The sequence below is a fragment of the Pristis pectinata genome, chromosome 26 (genome assembly GCF_009764475.1).
Source record: "Pristis pectinata isolate sPriPec2 chromosome 26, sPriPec2.1.pri, whole genome shotgun sequence".
NCBI lineage: Eukaryota > Metazoa > Chordata > Chondrichthyes > Rhinopristiformes > Pristidae > Pristis > Pristis pectinata.
In genome coordinates, this window is record NC_067430.1 from 16651238 (window position 1) to 16664511 (window position 13274).

At 38.4% G+C, this 13274-nt stretch overlaps 1 protein-coding gene across 4 annotated transcripts in view; it reads right to left on the reverse strand.

The window, feature by feature from the left end:
* The window catches only part of LOC127583464 (intermediate filament family orphan 2-like), a 40370-nt gene that overhangs the window by 6749 nt on the left and 20347 nt on the right, over window positions 1–13274 (reverse strand). For 2 of the 4 annotated variants that reach the window (XM_052039486.1, XM_052039487.1), the window contains exons 3-5: window positions 9733–9843; window positions 6024–6164; window positions 4926–5080 (exon numbers count right to left, since the gene is read on the reverse strand). In XM_052039486.1, the coding sequence (XP_051895446.1) occupies window positions 4926–5080; window positions 6024–6164; window positions 9733–9843 (407 nt within the window). The remainder of the gene's footprint in view (window positions 1–4925; window positions 5081–6023; window positions 6165–9732; window positions 9844–13274) is intronic. The other 2 variants (XM_052039488.1, XM_052039489.1) reach the window with 1 other exon arrangement.

Consider the following 13274-nt stretch of genomic DNA (forward strand, 5'->3'; position numbering starts at 1 on the left):
CAAGGACAGAATGAAAGGCATTGGTGGGAAAGAGGAAATATCCTTAAATCATTTGGTGTTCAAGTAGAAAGGGACATCAGTCAAATCCTGGAAGACTGGAAAAGTAATGAGACCCTTTGGGGAAAAAAAGGGGCGAGTAATGTAACATCAATTACACTTTTAAAATACAGGCAACATTAGTTTTGAGGCATCGATGAGGCTGACATTTGTAATAATGACCAAGTAAAACCACCGATTTCCTTCAATACAAGATCTATAGGGTATTTACAATGATAACTTTTACCAACACCAGCTTTGTATTTCCAGATTTTTTAAAACACCAATTTAAATTCTCTTAACTCCCAAGATAGATTTCAACTGTTCTTGTCTGGATTATTAGCTAACTATTAACAGAAAGCAGGGAGTAACAGTAAACTACTATCTTTCCAGACTGGAGGTATGTACACAGTGCTGTTCCTCAGTGGTCAGTTTTGAAAACCTGGACATGGGTACACAGGGGATAATTTCAAAGCCTACAGATAAAATAAACATTGAATAATGAGGATAGTAAAAGTTCAAGAAAAATCAGGCTGATGAAATTCAATCAAAGGATGTGCAAAGTGATTTATTTCTGTAGGATGAATGAAAAGGAGGTATATAACCTAAAATGGAATATTTTAAAAGGGATTGGTTGCAAGGACAGACATCTGGGGATGCCTGTACAGAAATCCTAAAGACACCAGCGTCAAGTTGAAAAAGCCATTAAAAAAATGTGGACAGGATCCTTGGCTTCATAATCAGCACAAAAGAAAGATGTTAAATCTTCATAAATCAATGCAGAGCACTGGGGTTTAGGAAGTATTGAGGGTGCAGAGGAAGTTTACAACAACAGTAGCATGGATGTAGGATTTCTGCATCAATGCTACTGTTCTAACTTGCTACAATTCAGAAAGCACAGGTGAAAGCAGATTAAATAACATACAAAAGGGAATTAAATAGACAAGGAGGAAACTTTTACAAGAATATAAGGAATGAAAAGAGTAATAAAATCATAAAATGATCATCAAATGGTTCCGTGTAAAAATAACAAAGCCCCTTATTTTCTGTAGGAAAACCCTGGGCAACTCCATTGCATACCCTGTTCCAATATGAAAAACAATCATTCATCTCAACTCTTATGCATTGTTTTCTTACTTAATAATTTTGTTTCCCTGCTGCCTGGACTCCTTTTTATACCATTTCAATTTTGCTGATTAGCCTTATAATGTGACAATTTATCAAACACTTCGTAAAAATCTATATTCACAACATCAGTTGTATTATCTCTATTATCTCAACAAAAATTCACTCAAATCTCAATGTTGCAAAGCCCAATAATTCCCAATTTGACTAGTGAAAATATTTCACCATTTAACATCTCAGTTTCAAAATTCACTACATGCCTCTAATTTTGTCTGTTCCAGCACAATTTATTTCTTCCTTGAAGAAATTGTCAGCCTAGTGTAACTTCTCTGCACTTTTTCTATTGTTCCAATATCCTTTCTATAGCAAAGATCCAAAAAATAATGCCCTGTACTCTGCTGTGGAAGACTTGGTCTATTTCAATTGACATTTACATCAGCCTGCTACAGATTCTCCAGCAACTCAGTGTTTTCCCATTTGTCCACTTTCAAAAGAATTAAAGGAGGAAAAGTCAAAAGCCTGCATTTGTACAAATTGTAAATTTCTTTCACATCACATAATTTTGATATATTAGGGTCTGCCTACAAGCAAATAATGCTGACAGGATTGTGTCAGAAAACAAATTAATTTTCTTCCCTTTCAGACAAACTGGCAGAAACGAAATAAGAACAGAAAATACTGGAAATACTCAGCAGGTCAACCTTCACCTGTGGGAAGAGAAACAGAGTTAACGTTACAGGTCAAAGACTCTTTGTAATGCCAGATGTATTAAGCTATTTTCCACCTAATGTACACTGGATATGTCCAGGTTAAAATCCCATAACTTTTAACCATTCAGTCTAGCTCAGAAACAACAATTCAGGGAACTAGCTGATGTCCTCTCACAATGTACAGAATGCCACCATAAAATGTTTACATAAAACTACTTCAAGACGTAAAGAAATACATCCTTTTTGTCAGCAGGATGTTTGAGATAAGCAGCAACAGTGTGGTCAAAGAGACAATGTTTTGTGTAAAGGGCTACTATTTTGGATTTAATTGGCGAAAAGTATAATCTGTTAGTGCAGAACAAGTATAATTGCTGTTTCTTGTTTATCTAGGATCACCCTACTCATTGAGGTGCTTTAACGTGAAAGCCAAATTGAAGAATGTAGATTTACTGGAAGCTTCACAGTTCTAGTTCCAGTTCCAAGTTCGATCAATGACCTGGATTTGCTAAATTAATCTGCAATTTGCAATGATCCATGGATATTTTCATCCAATGCCACATTCCAATGTCAAGCACACAGTGGATTTAATTCTAATCTTTCATCGCTACAAAGCCACCTTAGAAATAAAGATCAATAGACTTTCCTCCCTCAAGAAGATGGTCTTTAAGTTCCTGGGTGTCGACATCTCAGAGAAGCTGGGCTGGGCCCAACACATTGATGTGATCATGAAGGTGGCATGCCTGCAACTCTACTTCATCAGGAGTTTGAGGAGATTTGGTATGTCACCAAAAACCCTTACAAATTTCTATAAATGTATGGTGAAGAACATTGTGACTGGTTGCATCACAGCCTGGTATGGAGGATCCAATGCACAGGGTTGTAAGAGGCTGCAGAGGGTTGTAGACTCAGCCAGCTCCATCACAGGCACAACCCTCCCCACCATCAAGGGTGTCTTCAAGAGGCTGTGCCTCAAGAAGGTGGCATCCATCACTGAGGACCCTCACCATCTGGGACATGCCCTCTTCTCGTTACTACCATGAGGGAGGTGGTACAGGATCCTTAAGTCCCATACTCAATGATTCAGAAATAGCTTCTTCCCCTTGCCATCAGATTTCTGAATGGTCCATGAACCCATAAACTCCACCTCATTTTCCTTTTTATTGCACTACTTACTTAGTTTGTAATATATAGTAATTTTATGTCTGCACTGTACTGCTGCAAAACAATAAATTTCACGTCATAAAACCATGGTAATAATTCTGATTCTGACCAGGGTGAATCTGAATCCTCATTTGGCAAATGATCACCAGGAACATATCTATGCAGGAAGATGGAGAGTACAAAGTACAACAAGATTCTTTTTTTTGACCACATGTACTGTAATTCAGGCAAGTGTGAGGTGTTGCACTTTGGGAGATCAAATGTAAAGGGACAGTATGCTGTCAATGGCAAGACCCTTAACAGTGTTGATGTACAGAGGGATCTTGGGATCAACTAATAAAGGCAAGCATGCCATATACCACCTTTACCATCCTATCAACCTGTGTCGCTCCTTGAAAGTGGCTACACAGGTTGATAGGGTGGTAAAGGTAGTATATGGAATGCTTGCCTTTATTAGTTGAGGCATTGGGGTCATGAGTCAGGAAGTTATGTTGCAGCTTTATGGAACTCTGGTTAAGCCGCTTCTGGAGTATTGCATTCAATTCCGGTTGCCCCATCATAGGAAGGAATGTGGAGGCTTTGGAGAGGGTGCAGAAGAGGTTTACCAGGATGGTGCCTGGATTAGAGGGCATGTGCTATAAGGAGAGGTTGGACAAACTTGGGTTGTTTTCTCTGGAGTGGCAGAGCCAGAGGGGAGACCTGATAGAAGTTTATAAGATTAAGAGAGGCATTGATAGAGTAAACAGCTGGCATCTTTTTCCCTGAATCAAAATGTCTAATACTAGAGGGCATGCATTTAAGGTCAGGGGGGTAAGTTCAAAGGAGATGTGTTTTTACACAGAGAGTGGTGGATACCTGGAATGCATGCCAGGGATGGTAGTGGAGGCAAATACAGTAGTAGTGTTTAAGATGCTCTTAGATATGCATGTGAATACGCAGAGAATGGAGGGATATGGATATTGTGCCAGCAGAAAGGATTAATTAGGCGTTTAATTAGTTCAGTGCAACATCATGGGCCAAAGGGCCTGTTCCTGTGCTGTGCTGTTTTATGTAAATTCCTGGTCACAGTTTCAATGTAGTCCAGCACACAGTGAGTGGGGCAGTACATGCTGCAGAAATTCAACATCAGGTACTTGCCTATGTAGGCACATGCCAGAGCAATGATGGTTCCCAAGATCCCACAAAGGAATGAGATGCTTTTGGTGGTAACTGGTCTGACCCATATAATTTTGCCCTGTTTTGTTAATGTACCATAAATTGTTAACAGCCACCCAAAAAGGCAAATAGTCTCAGATCTAAACCTTTCAGGATGAGGATGTCTTTAATAATAAAACATTCTCTCAGTGTTGCAAAAAACATGTGCCATTCATGTCCTATAATAGGCTTGATTCAACTTTAATTTAGAGATGTAAACAAAGTTTTTTTTTCTCTAAACAATGCCAAGAATGATATTAATTGTACTTCATGTCCTTATATGAACAGGTGGCTCATCACATCTGTATACACTTTGCCCTCAAAACTGAAATTAATTAACCTAAATGGCAGATATCAATCTGATTCCAACCAAATACACACCCCATTGCTGTAGCCTCAGATCACCATTCTGCAGCACAAGTCACACGTTGAGCACAGCACTATGTTACATTCTTATTTCAAGAATGACTGCTATCTTCCGTTCTTTAGTACCTTCATCTTAGATAAATTGCCCATAATAACCACTGAAATTAAATGAAATTAAATCTTTAAACTAACCACAAAGGATAGTCCTCCTGCATATCCTCCCCTAGATAATGGCACAAAATTAATGAGAAAGCAGCTTTGTCATTAGACACAGAGGCGAAACTGTAAATGTACATGAAGTGCATTAACTAACCAGAGGAAACCATTACTTACAGCTGATTGAGCATTCGCTTCATTTCATCAGTTATATTAAGCGATGTGCTCACATCATCATCAGAATGCCGTGTGTTATCCCCATCAGTTTCAGAACTCTCATCATCACATGCAGGCTTTTTTTCTTTCTCCTTCTTTTTGCTGACAGTTGTCACCTTAGTAGGTTTAAGAGCATTAAGAAGTCAAAAACAGAATCCCAAATAGTAACAATGGCAGCAATCTCTGAGTACTCCCAGTGTTCCAATGCTGGAAAGTACAGCAGCAGGAAAATAAGACAGGTTAACATACTGATGAAAGAATGGTACACAGGATGGACTTCGGCTGGGCTACTCTACAGAGTTGATACCAAAAGTTCTTACAAAGATTTGATTAATATTGTAGAGGAAGGTTTATACTAATGCCATAACAGCCAATAAAATGTTATTTACAGCATGGTAACAGGCCCTTCTGGCCCAATGAGTCCGTGCCGCCCATTTTAAACCCAAATTAACCTACCCGTACGTCTTTGGAACGTGGGAGGAAACTGGAGCGCCTGGAGGAAACCCACGCAGACACGGGAGAACGTACAAACTCCTTACAGACAGCGACGGGAATTGAAATCCGATCGCTGGCACTGTAATAGCATCGCGCTAACCACTACGCTACCGTGCTGCCCTATGCCGTGCTAACTATGAATACTTGATTTTAAAAAAAATAGTGAGAGGGGAGTGAAAGGAAATTCTGAAAGAAACAATGCAGGTGCAATTGCTCAAATGTATTCAGAATTATTTAAATTTCTGGCTCTTGGAAGTTCTAAATCAGAAAACAACTAAATCAGGTTTTGTTAACAAACTGCAATAATTCTATTTTTTCACTTAAATAAAGTGATAAAGGCATTTCTATTAAATTGCTAATGAATACTCACAAAAATTTTACAAAAAAATTTGAAATCCAATGTACAATAAGTGAATCTTGAATTTCAGCCACCATTATTAGTCATTATCTGTACTGCATCTTAACTCACTCAATGCAGAGAATGTGTTAATCTGCTGGTCATTAATTTTACAAACTTTTATTCACGTGCACATTAACTTAATCCCAATTATTAATTCCTTTTACCTGGAACATTTTGCTCATGTCCTCAGAATTTCGCTGTTGTGCCACATCACAGAGTTTGGCCGTGATGTCAATCCTGCGACAGATATCCATATCCACTTTCATTGCTTTCTCTTGAATCTTGGTATCCAAGTCGGACATTTGCTGAAATGACATGGAAGTTGTCTCATAAAGCCTATGATAAAATTATGTTTTTCAATTCAGTGATGTAAATTAAACTTAATTTTAATTAATTGCACTAGTCAAACCCATTCAATCTAAATGGCATCTGTTTAAGAGAACTTCAAACTTTACAAAACCACTTCTCTAGCTTCATGAGTATAGCAATAACCTGGTGACTTTGTTTCTGTGATTTGCAATACCAACTGTCCAAGGAATAGAGGATGAGGTAGAGGAAGCAATTGCGGGGTAAGGTGGGGGGTGGGGAATTTAGCGAGGGGTTTCTGGGGGGTAGGGGGTGTGGGTGTGCCTGGGAAGAATAGGGGCACAGATGAAGAGGATGTCTACAAAATTAAATTCTTAGTGGATAGAAAACCATTAAGATACTGTATTTACAGTAGCACGTTATCTACACCGACTAAGAGCAATTGCACTGTGAGATTCCCATTCAAATTGGGTCAATCACCTATAGAATATCACTCTGATCCAGCTACTTCACAAATGGTGCCCTTAATGCAATCATAGTTTTTTCCCTTTCCGTCATACATTGTGGGTGTTCCTTGCAGTCTTTTGATTAAGCAGCATTTCTTAAACCAGAAGTCTGCAGTTTACACATTGCTATTAAGAAAATCCCAATTCATAACGTCCAGTCTTGCATCCATTCTTTTGTAAACTACCAGACAAAACAATGTACTTTTGGATCAAAGTTGAGATATTGTGCCAGAGAAAAATTCCAGAAAGAACATTAATCATCAGGCATTTGTCACACCTACTTCCTGCCAGGAAAAGTTGGGGAGTGCGGAATCTATTTGATTTTGCCTTCAAATGCAATCTGACGTACAGCAGTTAAGTAAAAGTGTCTGAAATGTGAAACCTCTCCCCAAAATTACATGGTCACATTCCATTGGGATTCTACCAAATTTGGCATCAGAAGAAATATGTTGCAACTCCAGTAAAAACTTGCACACTATTACTCCATCTTATCTGTGTCTGTAGATAGAAACGTCGAAGTACATAACCATCTGGAGTCTCGACCAGTCAAGCGACACTAATGAGAATTCCAGATCACAGAAATTTCAAGGGTTTTACTCAAGATATGGTATCTGCCTGATTCAAGATGGTATATCTTAATATTTAGTACTTTTGTTAATATAAATTTATCCACTAGTACTTTATTTGATACATGATGTTTTATTAAAAATACTATACCTGAGCCAATTCTACCAACTGACCATCTAGAATATCCAGTCAAACATAATTCTTAAATATATCATCTGCTGAGCTTTCCTGTTACTAAATTTGTTCAGAAGGCAATTAGCTCAGGCAATCTGCAGATTGCTCTCCCCTCCAGACTCTCCCTCTCTCAGCAATATGGATATATTCAACTTCAACATGCACTATTAATGCTTTAACAACATTAGAACAGCAACAATGCCATCCATGAGGAAATTAAATCCCACATTTTTTTGTTTCCCACAAGATGATGCCTCATATCACCCACCTGGGAGCCACACAACAGGTATTATTTCCAAGTGATAACACTGCACTAGCTCCAGTTTCAATGTAACTTCAGCTTTCTGATTGCAGTTTATATTCAATTTACTTTACTGTACTTTTTTTAAAAAAATGTAAAACAGGGTCAGCACGTAGATGAGATGCATTTTGTTCTGCACAAGAGCAGCTAAGTTTTCCTCCACAGCCTGAAAAGCAGTAGCTTCCCCATAGGGAGGAGCACAAAAAGTGAGGTAATCATCTAAACAGTCTTGCACCAGTTAGTAATCTGTTCAACTGCTACAGAAAACATCATGTTTTTCATAAGCAGGAAAAGATGTGGTCATGGGAAGTTTTAAAAAAAGAATAAAAAGCTAAGTGTTCTTTCTCAGAAACCACTGATCATATTTTGAAATATTTTAGCAGACTGAATGAACTCCCAGTAACTTCATGGGTCAATAAACTAGTTAAAAAGGGTTTCTTTTCCTTAATAGCAAAGAAACAGAATACAAACGCAGGGAAATGAAGTTAGAACTGTGTATTTCATTCACTAGTTGGGCCACACCTTGAATATGTTGTACAGTTCTGATCATCAATATTATAGGATCCTTGTATTTTGTTCCTTGGCTATTATAGGGAAGAAATCCTTTTTAACTAGTTTACTGACCTTTCCTGCTGTCTTTACACAAAGATTTATGGACATGCATGCCAATGACCCTCTGAGACTTAATTGAGGTATATAGAGTAAGTGGGAAGGATCTATTTCCCTTTGCACAAGGTCAAGGATTTAAAGTAATTGTGACTTACAAGGCTACAGACCTAGTGCTGGAAGATGGGATTAAGTTGCATGGCTCTTTTTTTAAAAACCGGCAGAGACACCATGGGCTAAATGGCTTTCTTCAGTGTCATAAGTTTTCTATGATTCAACAAATCTAAGACAGTCATCAATAAATCAAAAAAAATTCAGGAAAAAGTTATTTAACAGCAGTAAGAAAAAAACTTGGAGAAGTTGAGGGAAATGCATCAGTACTATTTAAGGTGAAGCTAAATAAGTGCATGAAAAAGATAGAAATGCAGAAGTCAGCAGAGACAAGATGAATTAAGGTGAGAAGAGGCTAGTGTGGAACATAACATTAACACAAATCTCTAATGGTCACAGTCTCCCTATGCCCCTCTTCAACAAGAAGCACTTGTTTTCCAGATTTACTTGCGGATTCCAAGACAATGCCTGTTATATGTAAGGTTATGAAAACCTTTCACAAATGTAGTAGTTTTGAATGTTATTCCACAGACAGCGGTGGATGCAGAGTTAATTTATGATTTGACATTGAAAGATTTCTGTTAATTGAATGTATTAAGGGATGCAGAGAAAAGGCAAGCATATGGAGTTAAGTCACAGGTCAGTCATAATCTCATTGAATATTGCAGTATCCTTGAGTGGCTAAATGGCTCACTCTGATATCACACACACACAGATATATTATATATATATATATATATATATATATATATATATATAAAAATAAATATAAAATACACACACACACGCCAAGGAGGAACTGACAACGTCAGCAGCCAGAAAGCAGGAATGGGAAAGGGGTAAGGAAGAAATTATTCAATAATTTTGCATGAACACAGAGAGCAAGAGGTGCGTTTGTTGAAGAAAGGGGAGATGAGGAATGCAGGAATAACTGTGAAATAACAAGAACAGACTTGGTGGGCGGAGGGGGGAGAAAGGGGCATGTGGTTAGGGATAGGAAGCAATTTTACCAGAGGAGGAAGGACTGATAGCTGCATCAAAACAATGTTAAGTATCATAGGAGGGAGAGCTTAAAAGGTTTTATTGGATATACTGTTTTGGGAAGGGAGAGCTAGCAATACATGCTTGGAAGGGTACCTGGAAAAGGTACATTGCTTTCAAGGATCACCCTGGAGTAGGTAATTTTTGCTATACAAAAGCTTCACTTATTTACTGTTTGAATGTGTACATTATGTATATTAAAACACAATCAACTATGAAACATCACTTTATGTGCTCTATTTCGGCAGTTTGTCTGCTCACCTGTAAAGTACTTACATCACTCATCAGGCCCTTAAACACTACTAGCTCGGATTTCAATTTTTCCACTTTCTCACTGAGTTCCTTTTGAATGGCTTCAGCTTCTTGTGAATCCTGAAATGACAAATACACAACTGCATTCTCAGCTGCAGGTCCAAATTACCATTCACAGAAAACTATGAAATGGTTGCAAGAATGAAGGAGTACAAATTTAGTCATTATATTACAGTCAGGAAATGCAGTCTAGCAGTATATCAGCATGAAATGCAGAAAAACTCTAGTCAAACCAACATCAGTAAAAACCTTTTCCTGCAAAGTGAAAACCATTTGATTGAAAAATCAGAATTAACTGCTTCAGACTTGTCATACAGTGATAATCAGAATTTTAAAAATTAAAAACATGATCGTGAACAGTTCAAACACTACCCTCTTGTTGTTGGAATTAAATTTCAAATCTATTCCAGAATTAAAAAAGAGTCTTATAAAATGAGGCAGAAATAGCCTCAACCAGGTAAGGTGATACCTGTAGTATAGTTGGGCATGCGAAACACAATTGCTAGGTATTAAAAACTGATAATGCAACAGTAAGGATGCAGTAAACAAGTTTATGAGAAGAGAGATTAGCAGAAAGGACAACCAGCTGATCCATTTCAATGAAAAGAAAAATACATTTTGAGGAAAGAACGTGAAATTTAAAAAAAGATACAATAGAAAAACACCAAAGAATGCTGAATAGGAAGTTGGTCATGAAAATCAAAAACACAATTCAAATATAAGTGCCAATAAATAAACATTTATATCTTCAGGCATAACAAAAACCCAAGTACTCGCCCTGCAGTCCTCCATCCCTGATCGGCATTTGTCTCCAGCAGCCTGTCTCCAAAGACAAATCATCAGGGATTGCCATCAGGCAACCCTTCAATAGAGGAGGTTAGCTGTGGTGGAGAAAAGGATGGATGGGGGTATAAAAACTGCAGCTGTTTGTTAAAGGTTCAGATCTCTGTGCAAGCTCTGAGAATTGTGGGACTTTAAAAATCTTTCACATATGATTTCATTAGATCAAGATTTCAAAGGTTATAGTACTATGCCAAAAGGATGGAGTTAACATGCTGACCAGCCACAAGGAAATACAATTAATTTTACCTTACTTTGTCTTTTTGTCAGAGTTTACCATTGGAAATCCCTGTCAACATTTTCTGTTCATAAATTGCAGTTTGTATCCTTCATGATTCTGTGCAGCAAATTTCCAAAGTCTTTTGTTCAACTGCATCACTATCTTATATTCACAGACAATAATTTAATAAATTGTTCATGGACAGGATACGTATAATGACAAAAAAAAAGGTGGCTCTTGCACACCAATCAGATCATTTCAATTTAGAAAACTTACTTCAACCCTACATTTATCCTCTAACCACTTTTCCATTCATGTGCCAAATTCTTCTTAATTCCATGTGTTAATGTCTTTGTCAAAGATAGAAATGATACCTTCTGGAAACCTACACTTCCTCTATCATCTCAACTACACTGGTACCCCATTTAGCACTTCTCTGCAGAGTGCTTATCCATGATAGGGCTCTTGGTTTGGAGAAAAATCTTTACTAAAAAAAAACTATAAAATAAAATAAAACCAAAATTGTCAAAACTTACCAGCTTACTGAATACACCCAGACAGCTTAGCAAATGCAGCCATGTTCCTAGTCCAATGAGAATGCAGTGCTTCACTGGTGCTTGGCCAATGAGAGGCAGCATGAAATGATTCCTTTTAGAGCCGATTCAATTTGCACTCTCATTCCTGGGAACCCATCATGAGTGCTAAGCGAGGTGTCAGTGCATTGAACAATTTCATAAGGTTACACAAAACCGCAGTATAGCACTGAAATAGGCAACATTTTGTACTCCACTTGTGCCTCCAACTATCTTTCTGCAGCATAATCCTCTCCCTTCTCCCTTGCTAATTTGTTTCCTTTTAATTACATCTACTGTATTATGTTCAAATTATTTGTCCTTTGTGATAGCAAATTTCACAATCCCAACATGTCTGAATAAATGTTTTTTTTTCTGAACTCCAATTTTTTATTTCTTAATGAACATCTTCAATCAATGGATTAATGTTTTACCTTGCCCCATTAAATGAAAACAATTTCAAGCTTTACTCTGACAAAATACTATTAGATTGTCCCTCAGCCATTACTTTTTAAATTTGAGGGCAAAAGACTATTTGTCCTTTCTTGTCAAGCATTACCTTGGTGAAGCATGATCTGGTCTTATATACTGACTGGGCCAGACTAATTTGCTTCTTGCAAGTGCTTAACTTAATTTCATATTAGAGGATCTAAAAGTTTAGCAGTAGCCAAACTTCCCAATCTGGATCTTGACTAAGTGTCCCCACTTCCTTTCCCCATCTCTTTCATTCTCTCCGTCAAATAAAATCCATCAATCTCAGTATTTAATATATTTCAGAATCAGAATTAAGTTTATTATCACCGACAAATGTCGTGAAATTTGTTGTTTTACGGCAACAGTACAGTGCAAGACAAAGACAAAAGTCAACAAATAGGGCAAAAGAGGAATAATGAGGTAGCGTTCATGAACCGTTCAGAAATCTGATGGCGGAGGGGAACAAGCTATTCCTGAAACATTGAGTAGGTCTTCAGGCTCCTGTACCCCCTCCCCGATGGTAGTAACATGAAGCGGGCACCCAGATGGTGAGGGTCCTTAATGACGGATGCCACCTTCTTGAGGCACCACCTCTTGAAGATGTCCTCGATGGCAGGGAGGGTTGTGCCTGTGATGGAGCTGACTGAGTCTACAACTCTCTGCAGCCTCTTTCGATCCTCACAGAGCCTCCATACCAGGCAGTGATGCAACCAGTCAGAATGCTCTCCATTAAACAACTGTAGAAATTTGGAAGAGTCTTTGGTGACATACCGAATCTCCTCAAACTCCTAATGAAGTAGAGCCATTGGTGTGCCTTCTTCATGATTACATCAGTGTGTTGGGCGCAAGATGTTGATGCCAAGGAACTTGAAGCTGCTCACTTTCCACCACTGACCCTCAATGAAGACTGGTGTACATTCTCCCGATTTCCCCTTCCTGAAGTCCACAATCAATTCCTCAGTCTTGCTGACGTTGAGTGCAAGGCTGTCGTTGTGACACCACTCAACCAGCCGATCTATCTCACTCCTCCTCATCGCCATCTGAGGCTCTACCAACAACAGTGGTGTCATCGGCGAATTTACAGGTGCCGTTTGAGCTGTCCCTCGCCACACAGTCATGAGTGTAGAGAGAGTAGAGCAGTGGGCTAAGCACACATCCTTGAGGTGCGAGAAGGAAACATTACTACCAATCTGCACTGACTATGGTCTCCTTATAAGGAAGTTGAGGATCCAGTTGCAGGAGGAGGTACAGAGGCCTAGGTTTTGAAGCTTGTTGATTAGTACTGAGGGGATGATGGTGTTGAACACCAAGCTGTAATCAATAAACAGCAGCCTGACATATGTTTTGCTGTTGTCTAGATGCTCCAAAGCCGAATGGAGAGCCAG